The following is a 22,361-nucleotide window of genomic DNA, read 5'->3' on the forward strand; positions in this document are numbered from 1 at the left end:
CAAAAGTTGACCAGGAAATTTGAGACATGAAAATAGATGGGTTAGATGGCAGGTTGTTATGGGTAACATCACATGTGTCTACCGTACACTATTTCTAAATAGTTTGATTCTGCTGTAAAACAGGGCAAACATAATGATACAGGAGTCTATATGCATACTTTTAAAGTTACATAGAGATGGATAACAACTGCTCCACTGTACAAATTTAAGCAAGAACATCCAAAATCGTGAGATTTTTAGCAACTTTCTTGTGCATATATTCAGTGTTGTCAGAATATGATAAGCTGTCAAAGCATGGTTTAATAACTTAATGGAATATCTAGGCTCTGCATTGCTAAGATAATAGGAAATATAGGATTATTTTTTACCAACCTTGTACCAGATGTAATAATATAAATAACTAAAATAATTCAGAAACTTGAAATGGATTATTGTGCTGTTAGAGGGGAGGTTTCCAACTAGACATTCTTCCCACACCAGTAAATATAAAAATTTCCTTTCATTTTAACATCAGAGTATTGTGAAATAATAACCTGAAATATGTGTGGGCAGCTTAAACTTTGGTTATTATTTTTTCCCAGAAATCTTAAAGCCCATCTTAAGGTTGCTTTACATTCAGATCCCCATTCTACATCCTACCTGAACCTAAAATAATTTTCAGTATTTATGACTGCTGTTTGAAAGGTAATGCAAGTCTATGGACATAATCCCATTAGCTGTAGACAAACAGAATAGATGAGATTTAGAAAATAGTGGTATTTAGTGACCTTTAAGTATTGTTTTCTCAATATTTTGAAAAATGCTAAAAACAGAGAACCAACTTGGGAGAAAATCCTAAGAATGCATATTAAAATACTCTGGAAAATGGGTAGAAAAGTCAAGGCACAGCAGAAGAACATTTCCTAGAGTTTTATTCTGGATTTCCACTGGCCAGTCAGGTAAGCATGTCTTCATTTGCAGTTAGATTGATCAAAACATGTGGCAGCTAGGCATGTTGCAGACCTGTTCCCTAGTTGTTGCATTGTACCTGGTGCTGTACTTAACCAGATACTTTGACGGTTCTGCAGGAAGGTCATACCATGTTTTCACTGCATCAGGCTGAATTCTTTTCCTTGCAAGTCCTTGGTACTTGAAAGCGTGGGAAGTCATTTTAAGACATGAACGATTCAGCCTATTTCAACACTGGAAAACCAACAGAACTTCTAGTCTGTTGAAAGTGAACCCTGGTCTCTGAGCCTGTCTTCCATGTCAGCCACCTATTTCTGCATAGTATCACACAATTTGAGAGGGTTTTGTGCATGGAAAATACAGAGGTGAGGGATGATATGCAAAAGAGTGAATTATACCTATTTAGCCCATGTAATAAGTAGCTGCTAATGTTCAGCTTGGTCTATTCTGAAATAAAGATGACCCTTAATTTCACTGAAGGATAAAAAATACTCCTGTACAAATTCAGTTTTACGTAGTCCACCTTATCTGTCACTCACGCCTTTAAACATTACAGGGTAGGAGACGAGCATGTACGCAGCAACTGTTCCTCAGAACGGGTTATTCTAATCCTAATGGATAATACTTACATTCTCCTTTATGATGTAGTTTGACCATAACTTAAAACCAATTCTTTGGGTGGAGTTAGTGTTAGACCCCTCCTGGAAATGAAATAAATATTTAGTGTAATATCAGTAATAAACATGTCCACTGTAATCATGACTGTGTGCTACTTTTAATAAAAAAAAAACCTGAAAGCTTTCTTAAAACTCCACCTTTTTACATGTGCAGACCTTTTAAATGTGCTGTTATTACAAGGAGGAATAAGGTGACATTCTTGTTCAGACTTAATTTTTAAAACTCACAATAGTTTACAAAACTCACAATAATTACTGAAACTAGAATAACTTGAAATGCTTTTAATGCTTTAGGGGTTTTTTGTGTGTGACCCAATTTAATTTCATTTTTCAGGGTTTTTTCTTTTCATTTCACTAATTAAAGTGCTACATTCAAAAATTACTGTTGGCTGCCTGCTTGTTCTGCCAGAGGCTCTTAAGATGAATAGTTCCAACGAAGCAGTCTCACCTCTTGGTTTTTAACTCAATGGGTAAAAATAGAGAACTACTTAGAATTCACTGACATCTCAGTGGTGTAACATAAGTGTATGTCTTGCCAATACTTGTATAAATGAATTAGAATTCTAGTTTACTTGTAGCTGTTTCTCAAACCCCCCAGCTTTGTCTGTCTTTTGATGTGTTCTATAAAATCCTTTGTCTGATTTGTAAAAATCAAATTGTGCTTTTACATAGCTGTACTCCTTATTTCTAACATGCTACATAAAAATGGTTCATGTTCATTGTTTTTACCAAGTGTAACTTTTAAAAATAGCGTAATTCAATGACAGCATATTTAACACTCAGGTAAATAATCAGGACTCTGTAATTAAGGTTAATATGTCAAATGATCTCCCTTCAAAGTTTGCTTTTAACTAAAAAGTATCCTATACAGTTCACAGAAGAATAATTTTATGGGGAATATTGATAGGGAAGTTGGGGAATTGAGATGATTGTGTTCTCTCTGAGAGTCTCTTATCAGAGTACTGTCGCTTCAGAATATTATGCGCAGCATTCCTTGTAATAAGGTGCTGAAGTGGATGTCCTTCTCAACTTTATCATGTACGCTCTTTCCCTTCCTTCTGTACGTGATGTTATCAGCAATGAAAATTAATGTTGACAAACAGTAGTCCTAGATAAGGAAGGTGCAGCTAGCCAGTCAATGCCTAAGATAAAAATTTACCATCTTTTGTCTGGATCAGATTCACCAAAAGTTCCTCTGTGTCAGATAAACTCAGATAAAATACATTATCTGCCTGTAGTAGGGCAAGCCTTACCTATGGAGGACCTCCTTCTAGTCTTACCAGTGAAAAAGAAAAGGTATGGGAAATTGTAAATGTGAATTTGCTAAATCTGAGTTAAGGTTTTTGATGTGTGTCTGTGCTGGTGAATGGAAGAGGTTTAGCTAATTAAGTCTGATCTCCTTCAGCTGGATACATGTCTGGGTAAAATACTGGCATTTGACTCTATATTTGTTGAAACAATGTCAAAAAGTACGAAGTCTCCAAATTACTTAAATGTGTGAAGTCAAATAAACAGTTGATGAGTTCCGTTCTCAATGTTTTCTTTGCAACTCTTCTAAGATGCTTTCTTTTTTAATAAAAGCACAGATTCTGGAGAATAAGAGATGTTCTTATTATACTTCTAGAGGTAAGTAGGTGGTTAGATAGTAAAGTTAATTGGACAGTATATTCCAAAACTGGAACTTAAACTGTGAACTTGCTGTCTCTACTTTTTAGCTTACATAATTCTGTTCACTAGGTCCAAGTGACAGCCTGTACATAGGAGCCCTTTTTCCACCACCCTTCTCCTCTATTCCACTCTGCCCCCCACCCAGATAAATTGGGCATTCACACCACCTAATCCATGCTACAGCTCCAGAGGTCTAAAGTTGATGGTTGCTCAGCTTCTGCATTTTCTCTCTCACCCTTGTGCCAGATCTCTTGCTCATATGACCTTACACCAAACCATTCAGAGAGCAAAGTTAACAAAAAATAGTCTGTCAGGAGGGGAAGTTGTTTTGGCGCTTTATGGTGGTTGTTGGATTTAAACAGCAAAAATGTTTACATAATACCGCAAGGGGGAGATTGTTTAACACCAAAAATAAAACACTTGGATGGATGACACGTTTTCTGTATGCTGAAGATCATAATAGTAATGCACAACTATGTTATGTACATACAGAATAAAGTTGAATCTCCTACTGAAAGCAGAACTCAAAGTTCTGAAGATCTCCAAGGATACAGATTCTACAACTTTCTTAGTAAATTATTTCAGTCCTTGAACATCCTCATTGTGACTTCTTTTTTCACCCTTGTATTCATTTGGAATTTCCTTCCTTGCAAATAAATGAAAGCTTAGGTTCTGTTTCAGCTTTGTTCAGAGGAATTTGCCTGTAATACATAGTGCTGCTCACAGGAATAGCACTAATTCAGATAACTGGTTTTTGGCAGTTTGACTCTGTTTCCAAACTCTTATTTAGAGTTAGGCATCTCCCTTCACGGGATAATGAGTCGTGAATGGGAGCAGTTTCTTTGTTGCTAAATTTACTGATTACATCAGTTCTGAATGATGTGTATGTGTAGCAATGACTTTATTGGCTTTCTGCATTACAGAACAGTAATTCATAATGTTCCTGGCAGTGAGGCTTTCTGACTGCTCTCTGTTAACCCAGAGATTCTTGCTCATTTTCTGTCTCCAGGGAAGGGGAAGACTGGAGTCATTTTGAAAACTTCTAACTGTCCATACAAATACCCTGCATTCTGTCCCCCATAGAAGAGAAAATACTTTATATCTCAGTGTATATTCCTTTATTTTAACTAACCTAGTTTTCTAGTAAAAGTAACAAATGAATTTGTAGTTATAGGAAAGAGCAGAAGAAACTTGCACCAAATCTCTTTCTTTGTGACTTCATTTCTCAGAAGAACAAATATCAAATATTAACTTGTTTTGCTTCCTGGGTGGGTGGGACACACTAGAAATTAATTTGCATGACTTTCAAAAGAGAAATCATGCACCTTATTTTAAAACAATACCAGTTTGCACATGCCAAGCAACTTTGGCCAATAAGAATAATAATGTCTGTATTTTTCCTGACTTTTCTTTGAAGTAAAACAATAGTATGAGTTGATAGGGGATGAGGAGGTTTCCTTGGCAGGTCTGCTTATATAGTCATATGAAATCAAAATTACAGTGAATTTCATAAATAAAAAAAAAAAAATTCTTTGCATTGGAAAAAGATTAATTGTTGGTAAATGTTTAATGGAAGATTTTCTTGTACCTGAGGCAAGTGAAAATTCCAATTTTAGTAGTAGCCATAAGTTGTGTTTTACTGCTTGTTCCCAGAGCTTAACTTTATTTTTTAAACTGTTTGATATTAGGAGAGGAAAATATGCAGATATTGGAGGTAATCCAGATACCATAAGATAGCTATTTACCATTGTGTGGCTTTATCTTAACAGCCTGTTTCATTGTGTGTTTTAAGACATGATGGTACCCTAATTTTTTTCAGCTGATTGCAAACAGCTGTACAAACCCAGTTTGAGTGACACTTTGTAACCTGTGCAGGGTCAGGCTTAGTCAGTAGTTAGAAGAAACCAATGTGCAAAGTATATGTGCTATAGAAGTAAAATTAGGGATAATCTATTGTATTTTACAAAACTTTTTTTGTCACCTTTGATCTAACACCATTTTATTATGATCAAGGAGCAATCTCTGTGAAGTATAATTTTTTTCAGTTCGGTTTGATCTCAATTCCTGTTTAGTTGTAAACATTAACAGTTATATAGCAGCTTCATAGCAGGAATGTAATTTTTCTTCTGGAGTTTTCACCATGAGTAATTGTGATAACAATACCGTATCTATTTATAAATGAAGCACTGCTGGAATTTTATCTTGCAGAAATTACATCAGTTCCCTTCCTAATAACAGGTGAAATGTTTTCTTTCACCTAAGTTAAGGTTCCTTGCTTTTAATTGATGGAACAATTATATTTACAATACATATTTTTATCTAACACTCTTATGTAAATGGGGGTTTATTCTGTTACAATTACCACTTTCCTTCATCATTAAAGCAGACGTGACTGATAGCGTGGTTTTCCTCCTCTCAGTTGTGAAAAACCATCTTCATTACATCAGTGTGAACTATTACAAGACATTCAGGTGCTTAGAAAAAGCTTTTGAATGAAATTTAGCTCAAGTTGATGCTTTGTAAAAGATGAGGGAGGAGTTCAGGTTTTGTCAGACTAGCCTTAGAAAGCATGCTATTAGAATGCTTTAAAAAAAAGCTAAGTTATTTTTATAGATGCAGACATGAATTAGCCTGGAAATCATAACAGCACTTGTTTTGGATGTTAAAATGGACACTAGTAATAGTTTAGGGAGTCTTTATTTCATTGCTTGTAGTATGCAACTCGCTTTCATGAGCACTAAAACAAGTGAAGCATTATTTTAAAATGAACTAACTTCTGAGTTAAGCATTGTGTAATGAACTGACTCTTCATGTTTGTGTGCTTCCGCACTGAGTGATATGTGTCATTCTTAGTAATACATAGTAAATGCCTTCACAAAGAAGTTTGGAGGACATCTGCTCAGGACATGATGAGATAGTAGCAGCAGTAGATATTAACAAGTATGCTTTTGTTGTGGGCTAAGTGATGCAAATAAACCTGTTTCTTGCAAAAGACACCTTTGTTTAGAGTTATAAATGAAGCCAATTGATTTTTCTTTTTTTCTTGTCTAGCCATCTAGAGAGCAGCTGTTTGTCCCAGCATGAATCTGAACTTTTTTGTACCAGCACAGTTGGGCTTCAATTACAGCAGAGTTACAAGCTCAAAATATAGACATCAATGATTGAGCTGTTTTCCTTGTTAAACATCACTTCTATCAGATATTGGCTAAGAGTTGCAAACTGGGAGTAGTTTGTAATTACAAGATGTCTTACGTAGTTTAGATTCCTACGGTGATCTTGTTCCATAGAAATCCTTGTTTGAAAGGAAGAAATAAACTAAGAATTACTTGCAGTAAGGAGAATTGAGAAATGCTCATTTTGCAGTTGTACTAAATTTGGGTGCACTTAGTTCTTTATACACATATATAAAATAATTAGTTAACTAGATAGAAGGAGGCTATTCCTTTGTCTACTTCTTTATACTAACTTTTTGATAGATAAATGCAGGTAACTGTCAGTATCGGAGAACCAGTATAAATGTTCAGTGTATTAGTGAGTATGCAAACTAATATCTAAATCTAGGATTGCTGATATAATTGTTGTTGAATGTTTTTAAAGAATAGTGAGTAGAGACAAGGTAAGTGAAGTTTATAATCTCACTATTACATGTTTACTCCATCTTTGTAATTATTTCATGTTTTAAGTCCAGAGGAACTTTAATTATGCAAGCTAGTATCTAAGCTGTTTATCTGTGCCTTTTAAAATTAAAATATTTGAGTGGTAAAAAAAGCTTTAAAAAATGTGGTATTTTTGATCTCTTGAGTATGGTTTCATAGCAGTTCTGAGTTTTAACAGTCAAATCTTAGTTTTTATCTTAAATCTAATGTTTAGTTGAAAACATAAATGTAGCTAAGCAATTTCTGAATGCTGCTCTGAACAGATTATGCAGTGTAACATTTTTAGTTCCGTTTCATGTGAAAGTAATGATTACTGATTAGTTCACGTCAGGAAAGAAGTTGTAATTTCCCTGCAAATGATTAGAGTATTTCTTACGTTCTAATTCATAGTATTTAGGCAAATATTGAGTTGGACCTGAATTCAGAAGATTCATATTTTGAAACGAAGATGGATTCCTGGGTGTCCATAATGCCTACATAGATAGGTGACAAAGTGTTAATAAAATTGTCTTCGAGATTTCTGTCATGTTGTGTGTTGTTTGCTTTTATGACTTGTCACTCCTTTTTCAGAGGTGTTAGTACTCATTAAATTTCATAGTGAAAGCTTATTTTTAATTACATGTATTCACTGTTCATGTTAAGTGAAATGTGAATTTACTTCATCTCAGTAAGGTTATGTTTTTGCATGTCCTGACTTGCACTTTTGTTATGAAAACACTGTCTAAAAGATAATGAAAGCAGAGGTCTTAATTGTTTGTAGTAGGTAGTGCATTGAATTAAAAATTTTTAACTGAAGCTTATTCTGTCAGCTTCTCTATAAACAGTGGGGCTTCGGGGTTAGAAGGATGTGATTCGGTATACAGTATTGACAACTATTTGTAAGATTAAAATGCCTAACTTTACAGTATGAAGTTCTATTTTAGTAGCCAGAAAAACGTGTTGTTAATTTATATTTAAGATTCAGCAAACTATGGAATCAATTGCATGTTGCCAAAAAAAACCCCAAAAAGTTTAAAAACGTGACAGTATACAAGATCAATAGGGGTTTTTTTTTATTTAGATCCTATGTTAAATTGAAATGAACTTATACTTTAAGAACATTGAATCTGAGTATCTTGCATAGCTGATGGAATTGACTGACATCTAAGTGCAAGCATCAAAGCTAGCCCAACCTGTATATATTACTTCAGTTAAGGTCTATTAATGTGATCTGTCTTCTTTCTGCAATCACAATTAACTACAATAAATTACTAATAGTTAGCCCAAATGAGAAGTCTAAAGTCACTGCGTTATCTTTATCATAAACAGTATTTCACTGTCCAAGTTAGGTTTAAAATGGAAACCAAAATTTCACTTAATGAGACTTACTTAGCATCTCTGGGGAGGAAGAAATAAAGTTTTCCTGTTACTAGTCCATAATTCTCATTGTAACATGTCCTATTGCTCTTTTTTTTTTTTTTTAAATGAAGCTTTGCTTCCAGCAACAGTATATCTCAATTGATCTTCTTTTTCCTGTTTTTATATTTTTAATACAATGAATGAAAATTATCATGTATCTTGAGTGAATAGTCAGTTGTTGCATAAATCAGGTCTGGAATTGTGATTCTATTTAGGCTCTTATTTGTCTGTAGTTAACTATCAACATAATAGTGTCTTGTCTCCTCAAAGCAAAATAGTTCAACAGATAACACACCATAAGTAAACTAGTAATTTAAATTTTTTTGTCATTAACCACTTATGTTTATTATTACAGCTTTATGCAGGAGCTGTCCTAGAAGTATGTGGATGAAAATTAGGAAGGTTCCCTCAAGTCCAGGGTAAGTAAAGCCACTACTGTTCTTTCAAATATGAAGTACTGTCACAGCTGAATGACAAAATGTGCTTTTAAGTACTACTACAAGTAGTCATAAATTTCATATATTATATCAGGAAAGTTGCATCGACCTGAGACTCATGGAACTGGTCTCTAATAATTGATAGATGAAATTGTATTGTGCGCTTAATGGAACTACTTTCTTTTCACAGATCCTGCAGTATAATTGTTTTGTCAGTGGATAATGACAGTCAACTAAAGGGAATGCAACACTATAGTGTAAAAGGAAAGTCAGTACCATCAGTGCGTGGTGGGAGGAAGCTGCAGGAAAAACATCTGTGAGAAATTTCAAACTGGAATTTTGTTATAAATAGGGGAAGAGCTTAGGCAATAGCAGTACTTTGATTCCCCCCACCCCCACCACCCCCCCGGAATGAGGATCCTAATACTGTACTTTGGACATAGAGAAGAAAGACTAATCTAGCTTTAGACATAAAATTGCACAAACATCACGTCTCCATCTACCATGGCCAGTATTAATACCTCCCTGTTTCAAGGCTGACTGACAAACAAGTAAAAGAAAGGATTTTAAACCAGGTTACAATTAACATAAGTTACGCTGCTTTAGACCCTCTCCTGCCACCTTTACCCACACACAGTTCAGTTAATTGACTGCAAGACCAGAGCAAAGCTATTTTCTCTTTTCCACTGTTTAAAATGCCAAAACAAGAATTGTTTAAATTACTTGTCCTACTTCAGGGGAGATTAACTTTGTTAGCACAGGAGTCCATACTATCTCCATGACCATTCAAATTTAGCAAACATGAAAACATTCCCAACTGTTGTTGCGCATTCACTCAGCTTCTTTATGGTTGTGAATTTGTAACAGTTAAGTGCTCTTTTGAGCTATAGGTTTGAAAGAAAAGGCCAATCTGTTAGCCTGACTCCAGCCCTGCATTATGTCCCTGGTTATCTTCATGTGTAGGTCCTAAATGGGAATGGTCCTCCATTTCTACTGTGTGCACACTATGAAATATGTTCCAAAAGCTTACAATACAAAAAGAAAAACTTGAAAATTTTATTGATTTTTTTTTTTCCTTTCAATCCTTGGTTATCTAAACCTGCTCAAAGATTTACATTCCATTAATCATATAGCTTGCTTTTAAAAGTGACTGAATGAATTTCAGTGGTTTTTCAGTAGGTTCTCTGTTTTGACTACCAGTTCTTCTTTGGTACAGTAAGAATTCAAAAAAGGACTGACTAGTGCACTTAAGGATCTCTTGCCTTTTCATCACCAATTTCTGCAGTTACCCAATCTAAATTTATCTTGACCAAACTTACTGCTAAGGTATTAGAACAGGTTGGAAAATGGGATAAATTTTAAGAGCATATTAAGAAATTTTAAAAAGCAGTAGAATATATTCTTCCAGCTGGTATTTGTCCTCACATTAGTATTAATCTCAGAATACTTTTACTTAGATTTTCCCTTTGGTTTTAACTTCTACCAGAAACAGTATTTAATGTCTCCATCTTAAGACATTAAAATTCAAGAAGTGTTTTTATTTCAACTTTTCACTTGGATGTTTGCTATGGAAGTTAGGTTGCCTGAAGGTCATGTTGCTGTGTTTGAAGCATTGTCTTTATAGGCTTCATTGAACTGTGTACCCTGTCATTGACAAATGTCTTATTGCAAATAACTCCGATTCCTTTCCCATAGCTTCTGCTAGGATTTTGTTGGGGTATTTTTTTGCAAAATATACACAAAATGGCACTACTAATTGCAGAACTGTGTATGTATTAGAATTACATGGATTAGTATATGTTACTTCTGTATCTGACCGTGAAGTCTTCACCTTTAAGTACCTGTCTAAATTGTTTTGTCACTTGGCTTACTCCCATAGACTTGATTTGTCATGGACTACTTCTGGATTATATTTTATTTGGCCAAAGGATGAACAGTGTTTTTTTTATAATGAGATTCACATCTTAAAATAGTTAAGGATTAAGATCTATTGAATTAATGAAGGTTTGTAAAAGTTACACAGTAAGAAAGTTACACAGTTGGAAAAACCTGTGCACTGCTCGTGGTTACTAAAGGCAATATTCTATGGTCCTTCTGTATCAAAATTTCTATCAAAATTACTGGTTATATAATTTTTAGCTACAAATAGCTGCTGAATACACCTGTGTGCCTGAAATGTGAGAATCACTACATATGGAATATATTTGTAGATACTAGGAAAGCAAAGAAGTGACAAGTGATGAAAAAAATCTAGTCCTCAGCAAGATTATCTCAATCTTAAACTGAATGTTATTCTTTGTAATATCATAACAAACTACTAAATGCTTTTGTGAATATGGCCAAGGATGTCTATTACATTTTTCAAATACAGCTTCTTGTGGTAAGTCAGGTAACAGACCAGATTTCTGTAAGTCTCTTTATGTTCAGTACTGAAATATTTTTCCTGCTATGTTTCCCTTAAAAATAAATTGCTCTGTTATAAATGCTGTACTGTAAAATGGATTCCTGTATTACATGTATTTTGAAATCGTTCTGTATAAAATTGTTCTTAAATATTTATCATTTAAAAGCACTCCATCGAAGTAGAACATTGAAAACATAAATGACAAGATTCATAGATGAAGCAATATCTTATTGTACCAGGTAACAGAGAAAATATGACAGTTTTTGGCTGACATTCATAAAACTAAGGCTCTGAAATAGAATAATAAATTAGCTGGGTCAGTGATTAATCTAGCATATTTGCTTTAAGTTGACTTTTCAGTGGCACCTGTGTTCTGCTCATGATGAGATAGGAGATAAGTGTCTAGATTCCTACGTTCTTTCCAGCTTGTTTAACAAAAACTGATTTAGGCTGGGTTTTTTCATTTAAAGAATGCAGAGAAATAAGAAATGTTTTGTTAATCAGTAGAATAACTCTCACCTTTCCCTGTGTGACTCTGTTAGCTTAAGAAATGGATGTGCTCCCAGCAAATCTGTTACAGAAACAAGGTCCTTAATCCTTGAACTCATTCAGTATGCAACTGCATTAGATCCTCTGACTTCAGAGTCAGTAAGCACTCTATTATATTGCCCAAGTTCTGCAAGTGTGAGGGGGATTCTTTTAGCTACTAAAATGTAATATGTTATGGATTTGTATTTTTAGGTAAGATCACTTCCTTTTTATTTTAATCTGTAATTCTCAAATACTGGTGAAAGTTAGAAAGTTATATTAACCTGAAATCTTGCATTGGTAGAAATGTTAGTAAAACTCTTGCTAAGAAATGTAGGATATTGTAGTGGGAGACATGCATTTTTTTAATCATAATCTTTTGTAAACAGATGATACACAAACTAAAACAACACTTCTCTTCAGATTTAGAAATGTCTCTTGCCCTACTGCTTCTTCTTCTGTCTTGGGTTTTTTTGTGAAGTTTCTTCAGGCTTGATCAGAGCTCTGTCTTGGATTTGCTTTTGAAAGCGTGTGGTGTTTTGTATAAAATCATGAACAGCTGCACTGTAACTTGATTACTAGACTACAAATAGTAGTTATTGATGTTCCATATGAATTCTTAAATTCAAATTCTTATCTCAATCTGAGGTCCCCAAAAGGTAAAGAGCTATAGCCATTAAAATGTAAATGAGTGCTTGACATCTGCTGTAGTTCCGTCTTTTTGCTAGGTTCTCATGGTATCTTTTGAAGCAGGCTCATGTGATCTTCAAAACTGCAGAGCATGTATTTGTCCCCAAAACAAATTATGAAAGAGTCTGAGGAAAGAAATGAATGCTTTTGGTTTGCCTGTATTCCCAGTGATTTACACATTCACATTTTTAACAAATATTGCCAGTTGTCTTAGCAATGCTTAGATATTTGTGACGTAATTAAATGTTGCATTTTCCTGTCTTCATAAAATATCTACTCTTCCTTTTGTTTTGGTTGTTTTTCTTTTCCCTGGGTTTAACACTTGATAATTAGCAATGCCTCAATGAAACCATTGTTTTATTCAAGTTCATTTCAGGTACAAAATGGTCAAGTCTGTGGTATGGTTAAGTCCTTTTTGCCTTTTGTATGTACAAATCTGTGACATTCTGCACAAACTTGTGTTTCTAGTAAAATTTATTTTTACTTTCAAACTGCTTGTTTTCATTGGTTTATGCTAAGTAATATTACATTTGCTTTCTGTTTATTGAAATTAACTCAGAACAACTATTTATAGATAATCTTAGATGTACTTTAATCATTCTCTTGTATTAGTAATAGATCACTTCAGTTATTTCCTATAACACATTTTGTATACATTTAGTCTTTCTTTTGAGTTTTAAAAAGCAGTTGTATATGCTGCATTGTTGCACAAAGTACCATGCTACTGTTTGATAAAATGTCTTTTCAAAGATAGTAATAATTCACGTGCTTCCTATTGCTAACTCAATGTGTGAAACATTTAAATGCATCACAAAAAGACTTTAAATATTTCTCTAAAAATAGATCATCCTTTATACTAATTTTGAAACATTCCTCCTTACTTATGAATGATGATGGAAGCATTCCTTTCTGATGGTGCTCTCAGAGCGCTAACATTCTTTGCCCTGATCACATAATGGGCTCTTTTGGTGTGATGCTGAGGGCAGGAGGGATAGTCACCTTCATCAAAAAAGTATGCTGCTGCTTTTCAGTGCACAATCAGCATTTTTAATTAGACTTATCTGTAATATGAATCTGTGTAGCTGTACATAGCATCACAAGTTTAGAAGAAGCTGAAGGGTTCTGTTTACTAGAAAAATACCATAAACTGAGAAGGGTATATCCACTTTAAAAAGTTAGATGAATCCCCATGAGCATACATAGTCCTTATAAGTAGTCCAACAGTAAGCAATGGAATAAATCTAAACTAAAAGCACAGCTTTTTAAATAACAAAAGTATTAGAAGTTTGAACAAGTGGACTTTTCCATTACTGGCAGATACTTAATCACACTAGATTCTTGCTAGAAGATATGCTGTAGCTTACCAGGAGGAAAAATTGTACAGTAAAAATCTATTGTTGACCTTATGCTGAAGATTTGACTGGTTCTGACTTGTGGTTTTCTGCCATTAAAATCTGAAACTGATATAATAGAGACAGTAAGGTTGTTTTTAATCTCCTGCAGGCCTTTCTGATGCGTGTAGAGACAGACAAGGTTAAAAATGCTTGTCTGTGTGCATAGTTGTTTGAAAACTAGTGCGAGATTTTACTGCCATTGTATATTGGCTCTCATTCAAGTATTAAGAGATTAGCTTAATTTTTTCTCAACGTCATTTTGTATTTTCTCAGTTACAGATGAAGCAGGAGATCTTTGCCTCTAAAGCAGGAATCTAAATAATGTGAATATTTCTGAATGTAGATATCCTTGGTAGTCTGGATCATGCCCTTAATATATAACAGTAGGCAGTCAACTCTGTTTACAAAGAAGTTATGCCTAGCATATAGATCTGCAACTCTGCATGGAGAGATGTGGCATCATGTCCATTTTGGGTCAGGAAGTTTTCTTATGGTCCATCCTACTGTACCTCAGAGAATAGCACAGGTGCGTGCATGCATATACATAGACTTGCCGTTTGGGCCTGAATGATTCTTAGATTCCTTAGTAATCTCAATTTTGGACTATAGGCTTTAATTCCAACAGACTAGTTTTCACAGACTTTCTCAAAACAAAGAGGTGTTACATATCAAAACAAAGTGACATTATAACGATGAGCAGTGAGTTTCTCTGTTCTACTGTGTTTGTAGGCAGAGGCTGCTCTTAGGCCTTTAAAAGCACCGTTCAGTATTACCTCTCTTTGCAAAACAGTTTGGTCCTGAGCAGGCTTTAAAATGCCCATATGGACTTGATCCTTTTCTCTGACCTTTTAGTTGTAGTTAATTGTGTGGCAGTCAAGCCTGCTCTGTAGGCTCACCTCAGGATTGCCTTCAAACAGAAGGCATATGCTTTGGTATTGCACATGTTTTATAAGAGCATAAGGTGAAGTGATTTTCTTAACATTATGTGAAAGGACAGTTGCAAAGCTGGCAGTAGAACAGCTCTGACTTCTAGTCTGGTGTTTAATTCACCGGAACGTAGTGTCATGGCACCAAGCTCAGAGTTCATCTTATGGAAGTCAAAGTGGAAAATGCCTTCCCCGCTTACCCATGAATGGACTACATAAATGCTTGTTTCTCTGCAGTGTGTAATTTCTAAAGCTGCCGCAGGGAGAGGAGAATGGGGAGATAGCTAGGATTTTAGTATTAAACATCAAACTTACACCATTATTTAAAGATGTGCAAGTAGCCTTCAGACATAGGATCATAGCAAGCAACAATGTTGATGTCAGGGTGTAGAGGGGAAACTGTTGGAGCAGTGCTGAAGGTGGAGCATGTGCACCGCATCACATAAGCATGTCCCAAAACGTGCACTGTAGCTGCATCTGACTTCCTAACCCCATTAATTCCATTCAAAGGCTGTTTATTCACTTAAGGCATGATTCTGTGAAAAGAAAAAAGTGTTTGATGGGATAATATGTATTTTTAATGCATGTCAGTATATTAGTTTCTCACTTTAGCTTCCAAAATTGAAAATATACAAATTATTTGTACAGAGAGTGTTTTTTCTCTGTTGCATTGCAAATTCAAGTGACTAATGCAGAAAGGCACTATGATCAGCATTAGAAATAAATAGGCCATTAACAGAAACCAATTTTGTTCCAGCTGTCTAAAATTTCAGGAAAAATGTTCTGTAGTGCTTCAGCTTTCAGAAGATTTAGACATGTGACATTGATACAAGTGTGTAATAGCTACTTTTAAAGTGACAAAATGTAATACTGCCTATAGAATACTTTCTTCTTCCACCTAATTCTGTTCCCATTTTTTGCGAGCTTGTTCAGTCCAACACTGCAGCCAGAGAACAGCCACTCATGTCCAAATGAGCTTTTATCTGTCACTCAAGTAACAAATCCTCACACCTGTTACAAGCTTAAAGTGCTGTAACCTGAGTTAACCCCCAGAGGCTGTTCTTTAATACAATTGAGTTCCACAGTTTGGATTTGCTTCTGAAACTTTATCCATTTTACTATGCTCTCTTGCCATTTTTCTTTAAGTTTTGCAAGTAAAGTTACCCACTGCACTGACTGCTTCTTACAACCTCCTTTTCATATAAAGCCCTAGAGACTGATTTCAGCTTTAGATTTAAATTGAAAAAAAAAAGTGGAAAAATTCCCCATAAAATAGTTCAATGTGCTGTGGACTTAACAAAGAATAAGAAATACCTTTGACACTTTTTTGCATGCTCCTGTTGATGACAGCCAAGACAACTAGCAGGTCACAAGCAAATGGAAACACCAAAGCTGAAAATTATGTCTTTGTGAGTTTAAATCAGAATTGAAGTGCAGTACGTGAGCAAGTACTGGTTATTTAGTGCTATTTGAAATTGTTATATAAGTACAGCTTACAATATGACATTAGCATATACTTCTATAGAAAGAATGAAAACAAGCCTTATTTTCTTCTTCAGGGGTCTAGTATATCTGGCAGCTCATTGGGCCATTGGTATTTTTTTAACTTGCTTCTGCTGTGTAGTGGTTGGTGCAGCAGGCAGAGTATATGATTTTGATCTGTACCAGGAGCACAGTGGAAGATGGAAGAAAATAAATGTCACTCTGTATATACATACTGAGAAAGTGTTAAGGTAACTGTCTACAGTAATATAAAGATAGGTATAAAGATGCCAGAGGACATCTCTACAATTCCTGAGGAAAGCACTACATTTTGTGAGGCAGCATGAAAAATTAGTCCTGAGGTTGCACTTGTCTCCATGCAGCAGCTGGATGCACTGCAATTTGTGAGAGGTTCATTGTTGTCTAACCTTGAAAAAGCAGCTTTAACATGCAGCTAGGACCTTTGTAAGAGCCAATCCATACTGACAGGGTTCATCCTTGGGGAGATGCTACTGACATACTACAGGAGTGTCCTGAATCTACTTAATGTCAGTACAGATACTAAATTCAGCCTTGAACGTAACCTGAATGTAAAAAGGAGGAATGAAGACTATGGCATTTTCTAAATAAATTTTAAATACTTCTAGAACTCAGACATTCGTTAGGCTAAAGTGTTTGGAAGTAGGGGATTATGCTCACACTTTTTTCTGCAATAATTCATATCTTTTCAATGTTAACGCAAGGCCTGGGTTGTGCTGTAGGGATACAGGGACTATGCTGCAGTTAATGCTTACTGTTTGCTGACTAGCGCTTCGAGTGAAGAATTGTTCATCAGCAGCTGACCTCAGACCTGAACTTCTCTCCATGTAGCTACATGACAGGCCATAGGGTCCATCTTAAAGCTGATTGCCTTTAGGAGTGTCAAGAGAAGAGGAGATACCAGCCTCTCTTCTTGTTTTCAGCTCTTGTTTTCCTGCTGTTTTTTGACATGTAATCTTGGAGATCTCTGCAAGACAAGGTTGTCCATCTTGTTTGCAAGAATAACACCTCTACCCACAGTTTCCTCTGTGCCCTTTCACCTGCACTGCTGCAGCTTTTGTGGAGCGTGCTGATGGGATGTGTCATAGTTAGCCTCCCTCACAAAGCTTATCTTCAGCCAGATTTTGATTGCTCTAATGCTTTTCCTCACATTTGCATATCGCAGCAGCATATGGGCCAGTCTGCTGAAGACTGTCAGTTGTACATGCTGATAAACTGATTTAGACAGTTGCACTAGTGTTTGAGGAAAATCCAAGCAGGTACGAAGCTTGTTGGGAATACTAGCAAAAATAGAGTGTTCTTAGGCATAATAGGTATAGTATTACTAATTTTTGTGAGGATTTTAAGAATTTTAACATTAGAATATCTTCTAAAGCATCAGTCCAAAAGAAATAATCCAGGGAAAACTAGCTTGATTGTAAATCTACTTTATGCAAGTGGAGAAGAGTTTGATTATCTATCTTTCTTTTCTCCAAACCATAGCTTTTGTCAGGAGTGATAAGCCAAAACTCTTCAGGGGACTGCAAATCAAGGTGAGTAGTAACCTAACTTTTTTATTTGGGACGTTAGGAAGAATTAAGCTTGGTGGAAACAGTCCTTCTGTGGATTGTTCTTTATTTGCTGATCAAGTAATCCTTTAGCAGAGGACATATATTTGCATTGCCAGTATAAATCTTTACAAGTTCCTGCTGCTCATTTTAATTGGTTTATTGCTCAGTAACTGTTTGGTACCAATTCTTTGTGGTTGTTTTGGGTTTTTTTGTTGTTTCTTTGTTTTTAATCCAAGAAAAAAAATAATACTGGAACCCCTAAGTACTAGCAGATGGCAAAAGAATGAGAGGAATGCTTGCATTCTGTCCTTACTCTGTGGATATCTTGGATTTACTGAAGCTTACTCTGCCATAGTTTCCTTTTTTCATGTTCTGTTCTCTCCTCATTTTCTGATGGAGCTGCCATTTCCATACATTCAGTGATTCTTAGCTTTTTTTCCTCCCTCTCAGACTTTCCTTGCTGTGTTCTATGATTCTGTCTTTCTTTATAGTCTTCAAACATCCAGCTTTATAGAAATGCATATACTGAATGGTCTTTCTTATGACTTGCATATATGCAAAGCTGCATAAGCTGCAGTGCCTTGAGCACAAACAATTCTTTGGTTTCAAGATCTAGTGTAAGACTTCACCTTCCTCTTAAAATCCTGTGTGAACTTCCAGCATACTTCACAGATACACATCTTGATTCTTGCATCTTGTGCTCCCATCCCTATTCACCAAATGGCACCATCTGGAATCACTTCATAGCTATGCATGGCTGCAATAAGTGATTTGTCTTCTCAGCAGCGGAATCCATCTAAAACAGATTTCCTCTGTCTGCCTCATGCATTCATGTCTCTGTCCTCCAATTTCTTTCAAAAGCTTTCTCTTCTTCTGCATGTCTAACTGTTTCATTTTTATTTTAAACTTTGTAGCTGTATTGAACATCAAAGCAGTCTAGACTACAATTGGTATAAAGCACTACCAGAAAAAATTTAGTGCAAATGGATCTGTATTTATTTTACAAGACTTTTGGAAAACGGATTAGAGATGCCACTAGCTTCATTAAGTAAAACCAACTAGGTTAGCTCAGTAGGGTAAAGTAAAATACTCCTGGGGAAATCTTTCCATAAACTTAAATGGTTAGAACCTTCTAATACTGTTAAAAGCTTTTATTTGCATTACATATTTTGTGACTTAGTGAGTCTTCAGAAGCATTAAAGTATTATGTTACCAGCAAAGCCTAGTAGGCACAGATACAACACAGCAGGAAAGAATGTGATTACATTAGAAATTGATAGTAGAACTTTGAGCTGTTAAAGTGACTAGAAATTTCTAGAATGGTAAAAAGGCTATTGATTATATGAGAAAAATCATTCCGCTGCTTGATTCAAAATTCAGCTTCAGTAACTTAAAACAGTTGAAGTAGAATACCACCTTTCAAAGCGAGGCTTATGGCATTGCCCCCCTGCATATGCATTAGCTTGTGTAGTAGGCCAAGGAGAACAAGAAGTAGGTGTTTCTGACACATACACACACACCCCCCCCTGACAGCCACCCCCCCACCCATCCCACCCCCCCGTTCCTTTGACTTGTTCCTCCACTTTCCTCTCTTTGACATTAAATGCAAGTCAGATGTCTGAACTGAAGCTGTTTCCTACCTGTTTTATTTAAGGCAAGTAACTCTGTTCTGGATCTCAAGATAAACATTTACTGCTCTTAAATCAATGTTTTAATTTCCTGTGAAATGAGGCCTCTTTATCCCTTATGCTTCCTTCTTTTCTCCCACCATTATTCCTTAGGACTAGGCAAGAAAGCATCTAATCCAGAGCTGCCAACACTGGCCAACAGCTGCAGGTGGAGTGTGCAACCTACAGCATCTCTCTGTCTTTAAAGCTTCAACATAGTATCTCCCCTCTTACTGGTTCTTCATTTGCATACACACATGCACACAAATTCTAGCTTTGAACATCTACTTCTCCTTTGAATCAGCACAGTAGGTGAAAAAGTATTGGAGAGGAGGTAGCAGCATAGGAGAAAACAAGCTGAAAGACTGATCTCATAAGCTTAATTTGATTTTTATAGATCTGTTTTCTTCAAGAAAAGTAGAATACGTTGTTGTTAAACACTCTAGTAATGAAATTCATAAAATCAGAATAAATATGTGGCACTGGAATATCTATAGCAGTGAGTATTGTCAGGAACAACCAAGCTTGTCTGTTTTTTAAGAATTCTAAGCTTTAAAAAGCCAAAGCTTAGGTTGATTTCTTAGCACAAATTGTTTTGCCAAAGTTTGCCCAGAATACTCTGATGTAATTTAGTCGTCTGTTCTTAAGTGTTCATGGTGTCACTCTTTGGACTTTTTACTATTCTTGCTTTGACATAATTTTAACTGATTTAAATCAAGGGGGTGGGGGGAGAATGTTAATATGGAGAATGCGTTTCCAGCACAAGATAACTGACTTTTTTTTTTTTTTTTTTTCCTGCAGTATGTGCGTGGTTCTGACCCTGTACTAAAGCTGCTGGATGACAGTGGGAACATTGCAGAAGAACTGAGCATCCTCAAGTGGAATACAGATAGTGTGGAAGAATTTCTAAGTGAAAAATTAGAACGTCTATAAATCACTGCTTTCAGTCCTCTTTCCTTTTCATGTTTTGTCATGGTAATCTTCTTAGATGAACTGTGCTACAATTGAAAAAACATTCCAGCTTCCATATTAATTTTAAAATATCTGTTGTGCTGTACTAAACATCTTGCAATTAGAAGGGGAAGCTTCAGCACACATCTGACAAGTTGACAAACGGAATAGCTTGTCTTAATATATTTCAGCTCTTAATGCATTTACCACTAACAAAATGCTTTGTTTCAAAGTTAGTTATGCAAATATCAGTTTGTTATAATTGGACCTGTTTTTACAAATGCTCTTAAAACTGAAGAGCTTCAAATAATTGAAAGGATTACCATGCTTTTTGTCTGCTGCTGTTTGTAAGAAAGTCGGAACCAAATGCAATGTACTATCTCCCAAAGAAACTTGACTGCTAATGCCCTCCTCTTTTTTTGTATCTGAACTGTCCTTTTTATAGAAGCATTGTTTACAGTGAGTATCTAGTTCACAGGTTTTGAAGCGGATGGAGGAACTCATGCTCTGGTACTGTGAAACACTTAGTAAGTACACTTTAGTGAAGACTACATAGAAAACCTCTGAGGTGTATGGAAGTCAGATGTCAGGTGTGCTTTACGTTAAGTGTTTTGCTTCAGAAAGCATGAGATACAAGTCTTGAAAAACCTTTCCTGCTAACTTTCACAAGTTTATTGGAAGTCTGTTTATCAAATGAATTTGTACACTGTTCTTTTAAAATGTGTATTTTTCTTTCTCAGTTGACATTTATGTGAGCAGGGAATATAGACAGTGTGTATGATAATGAGTCAAATCCATTATGACTTGTTAGGTTTTTTTCCACTTAGAGTGAATAAATATGGTAAGCAAGAATAATGTGGGGGTTTCTTCTTAAGTCTAATTAGCAAATAAGTCTTCCCTTTAACTACTTTATGCGCACCAGTTTTTTGTTGGATGGGTGTTATGCTATAGCCTGAATTGGTACTCAGTTTTTATCTTCATATATAATCTTATATCTCAAGAAATTTCTCTAAAATTTACAGATTTTATTCCCAACTTTTGAGAAGAAATCATTGGCTTCATAGCAGAACAATATACTTTGGACGGAGACCACACGAAATTATCGGAAGTAATACACTAAGGTGGTTCTTTAGGCATGGCCTTCTGAGTTTTTACTCCTGAAATGGTCTTTTAAACTCTTAGAAGGTGCATACAGCTAAGTCACATGACGTTATCCTCTTTGTTCTTGCTCTCACTCTTACTCTATGCCTTTCACTACTGTCCCTGTAAAACATGCTGCTCATCTCCCAGATGACCTGGTGTGGGACAGCTACAGTAGTGGTCACCACTGTCTTAGAGAAATATGTCAGAAATACGAACTACACACAAAAAGCACAAATCTTTACAGGTTATGCTAACTTATCAAACATGGATTTGTTCTTGTGACATGTGATGTATTAGTCAGCAGATGAACTGCAACCAAAACATGTGACCTGACAACCCAGTATTTTGGTAGTAAAAACATGCTGCCATCCACTGGTCTTTTAATATACTGACTATATCCCATACTTCTCATTCCTATATTTGCCAACAAGGGATTTCAGTTTCTGTGTTGATGATTTACCATGCTGTTTTAGAGGAATATTTTAACCTCATCCTTCTCTCCAGCCTTAGGTCTTCTTTACAACTCAATGGAGAGATTGTTTGCTTCATTTGATATTTACCAAATATTTCTCTCTGCTGCTGTCTCAGTATTTCCTTCCTCCTCCTCCTCCTCTTTAACCTGATGGCCCGTGGGTTTCTGACCTTCAACTTCCCTTTTCTTTCCATGTCTTCCTACTGCCAGCCCACTGCTTCCCTACACAAACTTCATCTTCTAACACCAGGTCCTTCACTCCTGCTTTTGCTTGTCTTTCACTGAAGCAAGGAACTCACTCTTGTACCAGGAGATAACCATCCCATAGTGG

General features: G+C 35.6%; 1 protein-coding gene across 1 annotated transcript in view; it reads left to right on the forward strand.

Moving 5' to 3' along the window:
* The window catches only part of SELENOF (selenoprotein F), a 28,642-nt gene extending 7,372 nt beyond the window's left edge, over nt 1–21,270 (forward strand). Inside the window, exons 3-5 of the mRNA XM_052800690.1 lie at nt 8,703–8,766; nt 17,730–17,779; nt 20,266–21,270. Of these exons, the coding sequence (XP_052656650.1) occupies nt 8,703–8,766; nt 17,730–17,779; nt 20,266–20,397 (246 nt within the window). The 3' untranslated portion in view covers nt 20,398–21,270. The remainder of the gene's footprint in view (nt 1–8,702; nt 8,767–17,729; nt 17,780–20,265) is intronic.
* The last annotated feature ends 1,091 nt before the right edge of the window (nt 21,271–22,361 follow it).

Source organism: Harpia harpyja, chromosome 11, assembly GCF_026419915.1.
Source record: "Harpia harpyja isolate bHarHar1 chromosome 11, bHarHar1 primary haplotype, whole genome shotgun sequence".
Classification (NCBI taxonomy): Eukaryota; Metazoa; Chordata; class Aves; order Accipitriformes; family Accipitridae; genus Harpia; species Harpia harpyja.